We start from the raw sequence: 18,394 nt of genomic DNA on the forward strand, positions 1-18,394 counted from the left end.
GTCATGTAAACCAATATATCCCTTTTATATATATCTATCCCTTTTATTGTTTACAAACTGTTTGGTATTGGATAATATTCTTTTATTTCTTCTACTTCTTTTACTAAGATAATCAAAATAATCCGAACAAAACACACTGCCTTCTATCAGAAATCACTCATCTGTGTGTGAAGCGTGTGGTCAATCAGTCCAAATCACAATTGTACATAATGAGGAATAGTTAAATGCAGAGGAGGTGAGCAAAATGCTGATGATACATAGGATCATTGGTTTTATGTATATAATTTTTTATTCCTTGAATTTTGTCAGCTGTAAAATATTTCACAATAGGTAGTTAACGTTGCTGGAATTATCAATTACTGCTTATTATTTTTGAGTTTATTTCAATATTATTAAGAAACATTTTATTAGGATTTAAAAATATAGAATATGAGAATGGATGTTTGATAAGGGCCTTTTTATTTAACTAGATTGTAGAGAGGTAAAAAATGCGGCAATCATCTTTCTCATAAACATATACTTTAATGCAGAAACCTAGATCAATTTCTTTAATAAACTCTAGTCATTGCCCACTTCATGAAAACCCAAGGTAAAATTCAATTTCCTAATTAAAATAAAATATAATGGATAAAATATACTGCATTGATGAGTGAGGGAAAAACATATATACATATACATTCCTTAGAATCTAAACCCAAATTAAGCCAACAGTTCAAAGAGCTAAGCAGGGGCTTTGAATAGGTTTTAATTTCAGGGCATTTACTTCACTCAGATAATCTTGACCTTTGGTATTATTTATTGCCTTGAGTATACAAGCAGAGGAGAGCCTAGTGTCTTGATCAGGATGGAGATTATAGTAAGAAACCTTCACAAAAACCTAGGATCCAATGGAATGCACCTCCAGTGTAAAGATGAATTATAATATAACCACCAATATCACTATTTTCCTCATTCTACAAATTGCCAGAAGAGAAAAATTAGTGTCTAAGACTACCTTGAAAAACAATCTCTCTTGAAAATTTTTAAGGGCAATCTAGTCCTCATATAGGGTTTCATGCCAAATTCAGACTATCCAAGTGATCTGAAAAAACTGGAGATGATCATTTTAAGATGTCTTGGATAGGCAGCTTCAAAAGGCACTTAAACAAAACATTCTCTATGGGGAAACCAACCTTGATAAAAGAGTGCCAAAGAATTTAGAAAAAGTTACAAGGAATATAAGTTCACGTTCAAAATCAGAGAATACACAAGGAAATGACACACAGTATGTGAAATCTACAGTAAAAGCAGACAACAGAATCAAACTTGTAAAGATAGCAACTATTGGAATTATGAGATACCGAATGAAATAAGTATGGTTAATATACCTTAAAAAATAAAAGGGCATTAAAAATATGAGGAAAGGAGAAGAGCTATTAACACAAAAATAAGAAAATTTGAAAAAGAACCAAATAATATTTCTACAAATTAAAAAATATAATAATTAAAATTCAAAAATCAATAGCTAGATTAAATAAATTATACATCACTGAGGAGAGAATTATGCAACTGGAAGAGCAATCTAAAGATCTTCCTTAGAGGATGTAAAATAGGAATAATTATGAAAAAAAGGTTAAGAGACATTGCAATTTGTCTTTGCTGTCTTATTTGAGAACGTTCAATTTTTCTTTAAAGGAAAATAGAAATAAACAAGGAGGCAAATCTCATAAACTGCCAAGTATAGATACTGAATAAGCAAGTGTAAGATATAGGCATATTCATAAGATGTGTTAAGTATAGATAGTAAGTAAGCTAGTAACCTGAAAAACCCACTATATAGAATAGATGAAACATAGGTATGTGCAGAACACTGATATAAAAGACAAAGTAAGGCTGTTATTTATAGATAGAAAGATATAGAAGGACCAACTAATACCTTTAAAAAGTCATAAAGCATTATCACCTAACTTCCAGATGGACAGCTATGTCTTCCACCAGACCAATCATCCACCAGTAACCTGACCCCATGCATGCTCCGCTGAAAACATGCAAGTAAAATTCATAACTGTTCAGGAGGTTATCAGTTAGTTTACAGCTATGGTGAGGCACACTTGCTCCTGCATCTCTCCAATAAATCAAGAGTGTATTGGCTCCAGTCACTTTCTGGCTGTTGAAGACCCATGCCCATCTTCAACTCTGGTCCTCACAATCCAAATATCAGTAGGGAAGCCTGATGCAACAAAGTGGCAGACAGGACATAAAAGCATTATGTAACACACGATTCAGATAGTGTGTTCATTTCACCCCACTTGCATCCACATCTACTCCATCTTTCTTCCTTGCTGTATGTTTTAAGAAGATTAAATAAACTATGATTCAAGCATCTTAATTTGATCTGTGAGATTTTCTATTCTGTGACCTCTGAAATAGCCTGCCTAGTACTTTACTTGGAGGCTATCATAAATAATTTCTCATCACTACAGCTGCCAATCAGAATGGGATGCAATTAAAAGGCATCCTAAGTCAATTATAAAAGAAATAAGATCATGCTTCAAAAATGATCTTTAAAATCCAAGCAATATTTAAGAGCCCCCAATCCCAGAGAACTACTACAAACTTATCCATAATGTAGGGTAGAGAAGAAACTAAGAGTTTGGAAAATAAATTCAAACCAAAATTCAAAAGAAGACTGATTATTGTCCCCAATAAGAACCTGGAATCAGCAGAAGGAAATCCCAAGCCAATGGTGTTACCAAACACACACGCTTTGGTCTTTGAGCATGACCTCTGCTATAATCTACCTGTTTTCGAGACCACAGGTAATTTCCCATGATATGAGAAATGGGGCATATAGTGAAACTGTTTTGAAGGGATTATCAATAAGATGATGACTGGAAATCATCCAGAATTAATAAAGGAGAAACAAATCCATAGACACATTAAGCCTAGCAACTCTCAAATTGAATAATATAAAGAAATTGATTCTTAGAATTGTCAAAGTAAACATCTTCAGAAAACAAATAGAAAAATATTATATTTAAAAGTAGTAAGAAGGAAAACTAAGATAATCGCTTACTTTTCAACAGCAACAATGGAAGCCAAAAAACAGTGAAAAATATATTCAATGACCTGATAGAAAGTATCTATCAGCCTAAAGTTACAGGCTCAACGAAAGTATATTCCAAGTATGAGAGAGGGGAAAAAAGCCCCCTTAAACTGTTTCTTTCCTCTGCATTCCTTTATTTTGTTTTAGTCCATAACTTTAGAGGCATTAATCAATATCTAGAGATCCTGGGTTATCCTTTCATCTCTAAAATAAAACAGTAAATATCTCTGTGTATTTGAATGATGATTATCAACTAAGCTTTCATGTAGGGTGATCTGACTGCTGTTTCACTGGGAGGTTGTCAATTGTCAGGCTTTTCTCCTGAGATGGCAGTTTCTCCAGAAAGGAATTATCTAATTGGACTAGAAGGTAAAAGCTTTATTGCCACTTGGCAGAGAATGTAATTAGGAACCTCATGAAATTTTAACAAATTCTCCCATTTTCATTAGAATATAGTCCCACCACAAACTATCTCTGGTCTCTGAGTATGAAAAATTTGATTTAACTTTTCTAGAGAATAGAGCAGAGAGGGGGGACTAAATGGAGAAGAGGGAATCAGCTGCCCAGCAGTTCAGGATAGGGTGGGACAGCTTGCTTCTAAAACAGAGATTCAATAAATGCTCATATTTGCAGCAGCACTTGTACTCCCACTTATAGAAGTTCCTAGAGTATTTAATTCATAATCATTCCTGGGTTCTGTGGTATGAACCACACATTCTCTTGGGTTTCTGACACTATCAGGATAGACTACAGCAGAGGTTGGCAAATTTTTTCTTAAAGGGCCAGATAGTAAATATTTTAGGTTCCTGAGCACTACAATCTCTGTCCCAACTATTCAGCTCTGACGTTGTAGCTTAAAAGTACAGTGACAGACAATACATAAAAGAACAGGTGTGACTGTTCCAACAAAATTTATTCATAAAAGCAGGTAGCTACCCTGCAAGCCACAGTCTGCTGATCTCTAGGCTATAGGTTTCTAAGATCTCCAAAGTTGGTTGTATACATCCATTTGCTTTCCAGCTTCCATTTTTTTTTTGCTTTTTCTCTTTGCCCTTCTCTTGCCCTCTGCCTTTCTAAATCTTCTTATTATCAGTTTAGTGGGATTTTAAGAATGGGTAAAGACAAACTGAAGTGCCAATATAATATTATTTTTCAAAGTATGTGTTACTGAAGAAAACTCCTAGAATTTTGACTAGGAATACACTGTAGATATACATCAATTTGGGAAGAACTGATATCTTTACTACACTGATTCACCCAATATCATAAAAATGATATATCCTTTTATTTATCTTGGTCTTGTGGTATTGCTAATATTTGGTAGGTTTCTTAGAGCTAATTTGTATCTTCCCTTAGGTGTATCCTTAGTACGTGGTGCATGATGGCCATGGAAGTGTGTGGCTCAGATCTTTTTGAAGAGAACCCACTATGGGGACCACAGCTGACTGACAGTCCCAGCTGACACTTTTTTTGATCCACCACAACATTTTCACCAAAGCTGTTCCCAAGTCAATGACTGAGTATTGTAATAGTGCTGGCCCATTTCTTCCTGATGTAAGATTCTTCTAATGCTCAACTTTTGCCCAGGGATCCCCCACTGGTCTGGCCTAGATTTTCTAAGGGATATTGCTGAGTTTCTTCCTACCCAGTCCTCTCTCTCCCTTCACAGGTGTCAGATCCACCTGTGCTGGCTTTCCCTATTTATTCCTACTCCCTCCCCTTTTGGTTTTCAGAGATATTTCCCCCAATAAAGTTCTTGTTTTTGTGTCTGCCTCTTAAAGATCAAACCAACAAATTGTGGGGTTTTTATACCCTTATAAATGGTAGCTTTTAATTTCATTTTCAAGTTGTTGATTGTTACCATATATTTAAATACCACTGGCTTTTATATTATGACTTTACTAGTTCGCACATTCACAATCATGACATCTGCAGGTAATTACAATTTTATTTCTTCCTTTCTAATCTTTTAACTTCCTTTTTATTTTTCTTACTTTGTTCCACTAAGCCAAGTCCACCACTACAATGTTAAAGAAAAACGCTAACACTTGACATTCTTCCTTTGTTCCTGATCCCAGGGAGAATAATTCCAATATTTCACTACTAAGTGTTAATAAATGTGTTAAAACATATATATTATTATATAAAGGAAGTTGTCTTCTAATCCTAGTTTGCTAGGAGTTTTTTTTAAGCTTAAATGAGTGTTGAATTTTATCAACTGATTTTTGTGCAAACATTGAGATGACCGAATACAGGCAGTATTCACTTTACAAGGTAGTGTGTTAACAAAATCTTGTGCATACCAGAACTATATCCTCACTTTACACAGCTCTATAGTGTATTATTCTTATATTTGCTGAGTAATAAATTCCACAACTTTAGTGGCTGGTCTGGGTTCTTAAGTGGAGGCTTAGGGAAAAAATCCACTTCTAAGCTCATTCAGGTTGTTGGCAGAATCCAGTTTCTTGTGTAGGAATCAAGTCCCCATTTTCTTGTTAGTTATTAGTTAAGGGTCACTCCTAGCTCATAAAGGTCACTCTCAGGTCCTTTGCACGTGGTGCTCTCCAACTTCAAGCCAGCAACAGTGCATCAAATCCTTCTTGTGCTTCAAATTTCTCTGATATCCGATTCCACCACCAGCCAGAGAAAACTATGTTTTTAAAGTGCTTGTTTGATTAGGTTAGACACACTCAGATAATCTATCTTAAGGTCAACTGATTAGTAAATAACCCTAATTACACCTGCAAAATATTTTTTGCCATATAACATAATATAATCATGGGACTAACACCAGGAACAAAGGTCATGTGTGCCTTCTTGGAATTCTGCCTAACACAAGTGAGATGAGATCAAATGAGATCAAATTTCAGTTATCTTGGAACCTCAAAAAATGAGGACACGTTCATTCAAAGTACGAACAAGTTCCAATTAACTTGATACTGGGCAAAGTGAGGAATGCCTGTGACATTTTTCCCCACTCATATTCTGTTAATATGATTGATTTTCTAATGTTAACCTTATATTCTCAGAGTAAACCTATGTTGATTATAGCATATTATCCTTTTCATATATCACTGGATATGATTTTCTAATATTTTATTTAAGATGTTTACATCTTAATGCTTACATACATATTCACAAGACTGGCCTGAAATTTTCTTTCTTGTAATGTCCTTGTCAGGTTTTGATATCAATGTTATGCTGACCGCTCAAAACAATATGAAAAGCATTCTCTCTTATTCTACAAAAAGAACTGTGTAAGATGGTGTTACAGCTTCCTTAAATGTGCAAAATAACTCACCAGTAAAGTCATCCAGACCCGAAGTCTCTTTGTGGGAAGGATTTGAATAATGGAATTAATTTATTTAATGTATATAGGACTGTTTGGCATTTTTATTTCTTCTTGTGCCAGTTTGAAAATTGTGTTTCTTCAAGGAATTTGACCATTTCACACAAATTGTCAAATTATTTGGCATAAAGTTGTTCATTGCATTCTCTTTAATATCTGTGGACCTGCAGCAATGTCTCCTTTTCCATTCTTTATCTTGGTCATTTGTATTTTTTTCCCCTCTCTCTCTTTGCTATATCAGTCTTGCTGAAGCTTTATCAATCTGTTACTCTTTGAAAAGAACCAACTCTTGGCTTTATTGATTTTTTATGCATATTTTCTCATGTTCATTATACACTAGTTTTCTATTTCATCAATTTCTGATACAATTTTTTCTATTCCCTTCCCTTTGCTCTCTTTGGGTATAATTTCTGCTACTTTTCTATCTTCATGAGACAATGTTTAGACAGTTGGTACTCCAGCATTTCTCCTTTTTTTATACATGCATTCAGAGCACTAGGCAATGATTATAATCTTTTCTTTTGCTTTCAAATATGCTGTGGCAGAAACTGCTAGATACCAACCAATTCAAATTCTCTCTCTCTCTTTTTTTTTTTTTTTTGAGGACGATTACCCCTGAACTAACATCTGCAGCCAATGCTCCTCTTTTTGCTGAGGAACACTGGCCCTGAGATAACATCTGTGCCTATCTTCCTCTATTTCATATGTGGGAAACCTTCACAGCGTGGCTTGATAAGCAGTGCTAGGTCCGTACCTGGGAGATGAGCCAGCCACCAAAGCAGAGCACATGAACTCAACTGCTACACGCTGAGCTGGCCCCTCAAATTCACTCTTTTAGCCTTAGTAACAGAAGACAAATTTCATATAGGTGGCAAAGTGGCCAGACAAAAGATCCTATTTCTTAGCATCCCTTGCTCCCAGTGTGCCCATCTTACTAAAATCTGGCCAAGGGTTGTAAGGGGACACACATTATTCCCAATTAGGCTAATTAAAGTTTGCTGTTTTAGTGGGAAGATGTGCCCTTTCTGTCATTCAGTATTGTCTGAGCCTTCCAGAATGCAATCAGATATAATGATTGGAACTTTAGCAGCCATTTTGGACCACAAGTGACCTTGAGACGGAACGCATAACATAGGAAGATAGAGTGAAAAATTAAAGGAAACTTGGGTCCTAATTTTGTGCAGGGTCACAGGCCTGGATTTCACGGACCACAGACTTTTCTAATATAAAAAAGAAAACTTCTAGGAAACTTCTAGGGGCCAGCACGGTGGCATACTCCTTAAGTTCGCACTCTCCACTTTCGCAGCCCAGGGTTTGCCAGTTCAGATCCCAGGCTTGGACCTACGAACTACTTATCAAGCCATGCAGTGGTAGGCATCCCACCTATAAAATAGAGGAAGATGGGCACAGACGTTATCTCAGGGCCAATCTTCCTTACCAAAAAGAGGAGGATTGGCAGCAGACGTTACCTCTTGGCTAATCTTCCTCAAAAAAAAAGAAAAGAAAAAAGAAAACTTCTGCCTAAAGCCACTATTTTGGGAGGTCTTGGTTACACAGAACTGAATGTAATTATGACTAAAACATATAAACATATTGTTTCTTATTTTAAAAAATATTACCAAATTAGATAAAGTTTTTAGGAAATTGTAATGTAATGATGATTATGAGCCTTCTTATCTTACTCCTGGTCTGAACAGGATCACATATTATTTTTCTATTGTCTTCTTATATATATAACTATATTTTAATCATATTTACTGGGAAATAGAGTCCAGGTATCTTAGATTTTATTCTTAATAAACTCTGACCTCTGCTAAAACCCATTTTATTACAATCTTGGCATTCAGACAGCTCCCACTTTAATACTACATGTCAAAAGAAATTTATAGCCATATAATTCAGATGATCATAATAGAGGTTTTTCTTAGAAAATATGCTGAAATCTGTCTTTCTGAAACTTCTCTCCACTACATCACATGATCTTTTTATCTATTTCATATACTATTTGTATACAGTATACATATATTAATAGTATACTCTATTAATATGTATACTAAACATATACAATTTTCATATGCTATTATCATATACTACTGAACTATTTGAATTACTGTTAAATAATTCTTTTAATAGTTAAATATCCAAGCTCTTCTAACCATTTCTCTCATGATGTGATTATAGAATATTTTCTTTCTGTACCCCCCTTATATTTTTTAAGAAATAAATTCAGCTAATATATGTCACCTAAAATATGGAAGCCACAGAAGGTTGATTTGTTAAAAATAGTTGGTAAATGATGCTTATAAACTCCTGTTTTGTGAAGTTACCCTGGGATAATGGTGACGGCAGTGACATAGTTTTTGAATCTACTTAGATTCCCATACAAAAACAGATATAACAACTAGATAAAAAATTTTAATTATCTATAACAAGACTATGTGATAAGAAAACCCAAAATGTGAAGGAATGGGGGAAAACCACTGAAACCCATAAGATCACTAGTATTAGCAATTATGCAGGAGGAAACAGATGAAAGCAATGAGGCATCCAATGGCTAGGAATAAAACAAAGTTAAAGACACCGCCTGGGAAGCTTAGAGAGACAAGAACAGAAGCTAAGACCTGGAGGGATTTTGCATATTCCAAAAGTGTGTGAATACAAGGGGTCCCTGGTAAGATTTGAAGGGTCCGGAGTATTCTGGGCCTATGAAACCGCCCCCCCCAAACTAACTAGCCAACGGTCCCCTCAAGGTCAAAGCCCCAAACTGAGATGAAACTCTTGAAGATAGAATCAAAATTGAGCAGCATGGAGACAATGGAGTAAAAGAATAAAAATGTCCACATTAAAAAGGGGGTGCCAGGGATGAGAGTCAGAGAACTCAGAAAGTAAGCCATGATATTTTCAGAAACTACACACACACACAAAACAAACAAATAAACAAACACAGAAGAAGGAACTGTAGAACTTGAAGAAAAGCTTCTTAAAGCTCAGAAAAACTGAATTCTCATAAAAAGGGCAATACAAAAGGATCACAACCTAATCCCATACAGAGTTATTATAAAGCAAAAAGAGATTAAGAAGCAAAAAAAATCAATATAGACAATAAAAGCAAGCCAGACAATGAAGCCTACAAAAAAGATGAAAATTATAATCTATTATTTCAAAATAAACTTAAGTCCAGTTCTACATATAAGGAATTTGGAAACGGCCATTCTGTCCTAACAAAAACTAAAAAGCTCAACAGATTGAAAAACCACCAACTCTTTTTGGATCCCTAAGAGAGGGGAGAACTCTGGGAAAACTGCTGCCTCCAAGATTTGAGAGACAGGTGAATATAAGTCATCATGGCTTATCTGAGCAGAGACACAAGAGAAAAATGCCGCCAAAACCAGTGACAGGGAAGGAAAATCTGAACTGTAATTGAGGAACTGCTGGAGGCTCAGTGTGGACAACACTGAGAGTTTAAAAACTCCAGGAGGACCCAGTCATAAGGAGGCTGCCACAATACTGTGAGATTTACCTCCAGGAGCTCAACTAGGTTCACACAGTAAATCAGAGAAAATCCCCTCAGGCTTCCAGCAGGAGGAGGGGAAAAGGAGCCATTTTGAAATGCACCAAAGCGCTTTTCTTCTCAACATGGCCTGCCCTATGGGGAGACTAGTTAACCAGAGTCCAACCTGCCCAGGGTGTTATCTGAGCCTAACTGACCTGGGGGAAGGAAAAGCTCAACTACAGCTAGCCTGAGCCTTCCACATGGGAAAAGGGAAGTACCAAACTCCAGCTCAGTTTAGCAATCCAGTCACATCTAAGGCAGAGGAGAAGAAAACTGACAAACTCTCGTGAAATTCATAGCCCAGAGGCACAAACTCGCTAAAAATTGAGACTTAATCATAGGGCTATAGCATGCTACCCTCCCTCACAACTCACCATGGTAATTACTGAGACCTATTTACATCAGTTCCTTTTCCCAGGTACATCATGTTTAACTATCAAGAAAAACTACAAAATACAACACTTATTCATGATAGAAAAAAAACATTTCAGTAAGCTAGAAATAGAGGAGAATTTCTTCAACTTGATAAAGAATATCTACAAAAAATCTACAGTTGACATCATAGTTAATGGTGAGAAACTAGAAGGTTTCCCACTAAGATGAGGTCCATGGCAAGGATGTCCCCTATTACCCCTCCTTTCATCATGTACCAAAAGTTCTAGCTTACGTAATAGGACAGCAAAAGGAAATTAAAGGTATACAAATTGGGAAGGAAGGTAATCATCTTTGCAGATGACATGATCATCTATGTAGAAAATCTGAAAAAATTGACAAAAAATCCCCTGGCACTGATAAGCAATTATATCAGGGTTGCAAGACACAAGGTTAATAAACAAAAGTCAATCACATTCCTATATACCAGAAATGAACAGGTGGAATTTGAAATTAAAAACACTATATCATTACATTAGCACCCAAAAAACTGAAATATTTAGGTACAAATCTAACAAAATATGTACAAGATCTATTTGAGGAAAACTATTAAAATACTGAAGAATGAAATAAAAGAAGTAAATAAATAAATACATCAAAGACCATAGAAAGATTGTATGTTCGTAAATAGGAAGATTCAGTATTATTAAGAGGTCGGTTCTTCCCAATTTATCTAAAGATTTAATGCAATTCCAATCAAAATTCCAGCAATTTATTGTGGATATCAAAAAATTGATTCTAAAGTTTCTATTGGGGCAAAAAGTGGAATAGCTAGCACAATATTGAAGGAGAAGAACAAAGCTGGAGGTCTGAAACTACACAACTTCAAGATACCTATAAAGCTACAATAATCAAAACAATGTGGTATTAGCCAGGGAATAGATAAAAGGAACAGAATAGAGAGCTCAGAAATAGGCAGACATAAATACAGTCAATTGATATTTGTCAAAAGAGCAAAGGCAATATAATGAAGCAAAGATAGTCCTTTCAACAAATGATGCTGGAACATCCATGTGCAAAAAAAAAAAAAAATGATCTAGATACAGATCTTACACCTTTCATAAAAATCAACTCAAAAAGGATCTATGACCTAAATGGTGAAACACAAAACTATACAACTCCTAGAAAAAAATGTAGGAGAAAATCTAGATGACCTTGGGTATGGCAATGACTTTTTAGATACCACATCAAATGCAGAATCTGTGAAAGAAAGAACTGATAATCTTAATTTCGTTAAAAATGCCTGCTCTGTAAAATACAAAGTCAAGAGAATGAGAAAACAAGCTATAGATTACAGACAACTCGGTTTAAAAATGGGCCAAACAATTTACCAGACATCTTACCAAAGAAGAAAAACAAATGGAAAATAAACATATGTGAAGATGCTCCACATAATATGTTATCAGTGAAAGGCAAATTAAACAACAATAAGATATCACTACACATCTATTAGAATAGCCAAAATCCTGAACACTGACAACACCAAATGCTGATGAGCATGTGGAGCAACAGGAACTCTCATCCATTGCTGGTGGGAATACAAAACGTAACAGCCACTTTGAAAGATAGTTTGGCAGTTTCTTATAAAACTAAACAAACTCTCAGCACACAATAAAGCAATCATGCCTCTTGGTATTTATCCAAAGGTGTTGACAACATGTCTACACAAAAACCTGCACATGATATTTATAGCAGCTTTATTCATAATTGCCAAAATTTGGAAGTAACCAAGATGTTCAGTAAGTGAAGGGACAAAGAAATTGTTACATCTAGACAATGGAACATTATTCAGTTCTAAAGAGAAATGAGCTTATCAAGCCATGAAAATACATGAAGGAACCTGAAATGCATGTTACTAAGTGAAAGAAGCCAATCTTAAAAGGCTACATATTCTATGATTCCAACCATATGACCTCTGGAATGGGCAAAACTATGGAGACAATCAAAAAGATGAGTGGTTGCTAGGGGTTAGAGAGAGGGCAGGTAAGGATGACTAGGCAGAGCACAGAGGATTTTAGGGGGCAGTGAAAATATACTATATGATTCCATGATGCTGGCTACATGTCATTACACATTTATCCAAACCCACAATATCGTCCAAAGGTACAAGATCACAAGTGAATCCTAAGGTAAACTATGAACTTTGGGTCAATATTAGTTCATTGATTTTAACAAATGTATCAATCTGTTGGAGAATGTTTATAATGGGGGAGGCTATGTATGGGTAGGGCCTGGAGGTATATTGGAAATCCCTGCACCTTCTGCTTAATTTTGTTGTGTAACTTAAATCGCTCTAAAATAAAATAAAGTCTTATTTTTTAAAACATGAACTAAAAAGTATCAAGAAAATGATAAAAATCATACACGACCACATAAACTAGAACTAGACAAATTTAGAAATGCAATGAAGGGATTCAGAAAAGAATCAGAATTTTTTCTTCTTTTTTTCTTTTTTTGTGAGGAAGATTGGCCCTGACCTAACATCTTTACCAATCTTCCTGTACTTTGTATGTGGTATGCTGCCACACCATAGCTTTATGAGCCATGCGTAGGTCCACGTCCAGGACCTGAACGCAGACCCCAGGCCACCGAAGACAAGCCTGCGAACTAACCCACTACTCTTCTGGGCTGGTCCCAAGAATCAGAATTTTAAAACTCACTTTAGAAATACATACTAAACCAGAATAAGCATAATTATAATGAACAGAACAGAAAATGCCCTAAGAGAAACAGCAGATGAAAATAAGAAAGATTTTAAAAATTAAAAAGAAATAAAATCATTAGAAAAACAACTAATATACTTTAACATTAGGTACCTATTCAACAATTATTTTAACATATATGTCTCCAGACTAAAGACAAAGAAACCTGCAACAAATTTTAACTTTATGGAATATGTTTGTTGTTGATAGTAGTTTATGTATAGCAATCCTGAAACTATTTTGTGTCTATTAAAAGCAAGCTAATGAGTAAAATTATTGATAATGTTGGCAACCAGAATTCACATGGTGGAAGAAGGGAAGTATAATGTGGAAATTTCCGAAGAAAGGTAGTGAAGAACCCTCGTATTGGATTAGAGTTAGAGGAATCCATATGAATTCACGATGGAGAAAATAATCCATTTTCTATTCTGTCAGCCGAAATGGCCTAGGAACCATGGTACTCCAATAGCAATGAATGCATCTAGTTCCCACATCTTAGTCTCCAAATACTATTCCCTTCCAGAGGATGAGGGCTCTTTAGAAAATAGCGGACTCCAGGAAAACAGAAAGAAAAGTAAAAAGAGAACAAACTTTGGGACATTTTAAACAACAGAACCTGACCTTTGCAGATTTGACATACACAGTTTCATCTCTTTATAACTGACCACAAATGTCCAATACATAATAGCTGTCTGACATTGGATACATATCCTAACCTCCCAACCAAGTTTAAATTCTTAATTCTTCATCTGTAAAATAGAAAACACAGGCCAAACTCAAAAGCTCTGCTGTATTCGATGATTTAAAGTAGATTAAAGTATCTAACGTAGTACTAGACATATACTGCACATTCAATAAATGTTTGTTTCCTATTTTTTCCACTCTTTTACCTTTTTTACATGCATTGACCCAACCAATAATCCTCCTTATGACCTCTTATAGCTGCCCTTACTAAGGTTTAGGAGACTGCCAATCTGATCACAATAATTTCTTCTAAGAATAAAAGTGTACCTCCCTTGCACTATATCATCCACATTATAAATACTATCACTTTAAAGGATAATAGCATTAATCATAATAATTTTCTAAATTTAGGCAGTATATATTTCAAGGCTGTATATAAAATTTCAAGCAGTTTTCATGAACAAATTTCAAGCAAGGTGAAAATATTTGGGTGTGGGGAGACATTTCTCTTGAATGGAAATAGACATGTGAGAGGACTAATCACTTGGACCTTTAGGTTGTGGGGATCCATAGGCACCCCTCAGGGCAGCTTTGTATGTTTCCCAGTTCTTTCCATTTTCACTTTCCCACAGATGAACCCAGAAAACCTTTTCTGATTCTAGCTTCCACAGTCTCTCCATTAATTGGTGTATTCATCAATTCAGCAAGTATTTTTGAGCACCTAACATGCATCAAGCACTCTGTGATATGCTAGAGATACAGAGTGTGCAGTACATCCGGAGACAGAGATAACTAGACACGCAACTGCAGTACAGTATGGTAAGTGCTTATGATAAGGAAAGTATGTGATGCACATTGTAGGGGCAGACATCCCAGTTGTTTGCCATAAGTAAATTGAGAGCAATTGGAGGATTTTAAGTTGGTGAATAAAATTAGATTTATATTTTTGAAAGATTACTCTGTGCATGCTGTGGTAAATGTAATTGGAAAGGAGTAAGAAATCCAAGGAAAGAGTAAATTTCCCATGGAGTCAAATAATGTGAAGAGCACAAGATATAACAACAACAAAAAAAATGATATTTAAAAAATAGCAGTTAATAATAATGTAATATCCACATTTGCCAGGTGCTATGAGCTTTATATTAATGATCTCAATTCCCACAAGCAAACAGTGAAATAAGCGCTGCTATTAGCCCTTGCTCTGTACCATTTAAGATATGAGGAAACTCATGCTCAAAGTAGGTAAGTAATGCGCCTAATGAAACAGTATTTTAAAGAGAAAAATAATTCAAATTGATCTGTTTTAAACCACTGTGATACATCATTATTACTGACAGGTCTCCCCACAAAGCTCATTCAAATTCTGTTCACGCACGCAGAATTTGCAGAGATTGTTTCCATGCATAGGGTTTTGATCTCATGTCACACAAATATCAGAGGAAATCTTGATTCTAAGAGAGAAAAATTCAATCCCAGGGGCATAAACCAAAGACAAATCCCTTTAATTAGATGTTTATTTCATATAAAACACATACTAAATTTAAACGGAACATATGAGACACAAATAACATTTTAAATAAATATGTACTTGTCAACAACTGCCTAATCCTTTTCTACATCTTTTATTTCAAATCATTTCACTTGTTCCCACTTGTGAGCCCACTCTCTCTCACAGGTTGACCTTGGTTTGAAAAGTATAGGGAACCTCTTCCTCAGAAGCTGCAGGCACGGTATTATGGTCGGTTTTGCTGCTTGTCCCTCATTCTGCTCTCTATCAGGGCTATTGCCTTCTACGATTTAGCACGTGCAAGCTAATGCAGGAGAATGTTATCTTTGCCATACCACAGAATGTTGAATATCAGTTCAGTGAAGCTTCCTAATCTTGCTTTCTCAGGGAATGTCTATTGCCCGACCCCAGACCTATTTAATGCTACCTATAGTGCAGGGTCAAATTTCATTTCTGTCTTCTGAACTCTACCATTTTGCATCTGAGAACAAGCTATATAAGAAGGGTATTTTTTCATATGTTTGGTGTTTGGCATGACTAGTATAAATAAATTAATGACAGAACATCCTATCTTATCTCCCCAAGTACAATATTGAGAGATTCTAGCAAGAAAACTTTCCCTCTATTGAAAATGTCAGCTACAGGAAAGGAATGCAAGGGACAAAAAGAGAGGAAAAGACAATTAACCAAAGGATAATGTAGACTGATGTGGTAGCAGATGTTCCAGGAAAATTATCTTCACATCCAGAAAAAATATAAAATCTTCATATATCTGTTTCCTGCTTTATAGTTCTATTGTAACCCATTATATAGTATATGGCTTATATTTCTATTACATCCCATTACATGAGATAAGTTTAATGTATATATTTTTTATATTTTTAAGTTTAATAAAAAACCTGTCAGAATTACTCAAAGAAGGATTAATAAAAACTTTATTGATTAGTTATTTATATGGGTAATTTAAAAGAAAAAATAAAAGTATCAAATTTTGATTATGCTAAATATCAAAATATATTACTACAGAGCATGTGGTGTTTTCCTTAAAACTAGTTCAAATAGTCTATAAAATATCATTTTGATAGGGAATGTATATTATTGGAGAATTATCTTTTTATCACTGATTTACTATCATCTTATCTTAATATTCAAATAGTAAAAAACTAAAACATACCTCAGATGCTTTCTAACTAAGAAACCACGTATCCACCTTTGAACAATCAAAACTGGGGAATTATGAGCCATGATTTCATTAATTTTTGAAATAACATATTTAATATTATTAATTTCATCCTCATAGGTTGATCCCTGTAAAAAGAAAACATATTTTATATTTACATTTCATGAAGGTATTTCCAAAAGACATTTTAAACTTGATAGTCTGATGGTATAAATTACTAAGATGTTCACAGTTGTCTTATAGGCTAAGAGTTAAAAAATAACTATTTTATTAAATCAAGAACAGAATATCAAGAATTAGTAGCACCAAATAATTTCAATTCTCTACACAAAACGCAGTTTTCTCCATTCTATCTCCTTCTCTCAATGTGATATCATAGGTATAAAATTTTGACCGTAATCATGTTGATTTCTGAAAAGTAGCCCATGAATAGGTCTCCAATGAAACTCTAAAAGTATTCTAAGTTCCCCTTAGAGAAAACTGACACACGTTACATTTATAAAATAATTTACAGTAGTTCAAAATTTTGTTGCAGCTTAACTAGAATGTCGGACACTTTTACTGGAAAACAGCACATTCCCCTGGGGGAAATATATTCTATATTGTCTTTAAAGAAATTACCTCTAAGATCTTGGTTTCTGCAAATTTTTAGATTTGGGATCACAGATTCCACATATCCTATTGATCATTTGACTAGTTAGAAATAAAGCCACTTTACTTAGTTTTGAATGTAAGGGTTAAGCATTAAAAACCTAAAATTTACACAGTTTGTAAGGCACCTAGCCTGAAAATGACCAACCTCATCACATTAAAAACATACATTTTTTTCCTCCTTTACACTCAATCAGCTACATACTGCTAGAAAAAAAATCACAAAGCCTTGCAGATTAGTACTACTTCAGATTTATACTTGCGAACATTCATTGCTAATTAGCAAATTCTTTACTGGCCCTCACTTGGTTCCATTTCCAACAGGAGCTATCGCAAACCTTCAATACTGTTCTCAATACTCTCCAAACCCTTTCCCTAGAGCTCCCTAAACATCTTGCTTCCTTTTCACAGAAAAAAGAGGGCCATCAAGTCTTAGCTCCATCAACTAACTCTCCTCCATTCTCTACAAATTTAACTATATTACCATTTAACTATACTCCTATAAATACTGAGTATAAGTGACTTCTACTCAATCATAAAACAAGAAGTATCTCACTTCCTGTCCAAGATTGGCACTCCATCACTGCTGGGTCCCATCTCCCTCTGTTTTCAATTACTTCCCCTCTATGGTCACTATCCCTTTACCTATAAATATGATGTAGCCTCAGCCATCTTTAAAACGCACACAAATAATCACACATATCCCAACCTCTATCCTTTGTATCTAACTTTCATTAAGAGCCCAAATTCTTGAAACAGAATTCCACATTTGCTGCCCCCACCTTCTCCCTTCCTGTAACTCATTCCACTGGCTTCTAACCCTACCATCCTATTTGGTACTTTTCTTACAAAATTATCATTGGACATTCCTCCTTGAAACACTTCCTTTGGCCTTTGTACACCATTCCTCCTAGTTTTCCTTACATAAATCTTGTTTACTTCTGGACTTTTTAAAGACCTATCCATACTCTGCTTAAGGTCATATTGAAAGGATTTTCTCCATTTGTCTCTTTTCAATATGAACACATTCTGCATGTGATTGCATTCAAATTTACAGCTTCAACACTCATCTATGTGCTGATGACTCACAGATTTCTAGCTTCAGGCCTGAACTCTCTCTTAAGCTACAGAACTATACGGTCAAACCGATCTCCAATTAAACTCAACTTTCCCAAACATGAATCTTCCTCCCTAATCTGCTTTCTCATATGCTCTAGTGAGTGGTACAAGTGCCCTTAGTTACCTAATGCA

At 35.0% G+C, this 18,394-nt stretch overlaps 1 protein-coding gene across 1 annotated transcript in view; it reads right to left on the reverse strand.

Annotated features, from left to right (window-relative positions):
* Positions 1 to 18,394, reverse strand: part of LRRIQ3 (leucine rich repeats and IQ motif containing 3) — a 203,328-nt gene that overhangs the window by 138,700 nt on the left and 46,234 nt on the right. The window contains exon 4 of the mRNA XM_046645668.1: positions 16,487 to 16,620. Within this exon, the coding sequence (XP_046501624.1) occupies positions 16,487 to 16,620 (134 nt within the window). The remainder of the gene's footprint in view (positions 1 to 16,486; positions 16,621 to 18,394) is intronic.

The sequence above is a fragment of the Equus quagga genome, chromosome 18 (assembly GCF_021613505.1).
Source record: "Equus quagga isolate Etosha38 chromosome 18, UCLA_HA_Equagga_1.0, whole genome shotgun sequence".
NCBI lineage: Eukaryota > Metazoa > Chordata > Mammalia > Perissodactyla > Equidae > Equus > Equus quagga.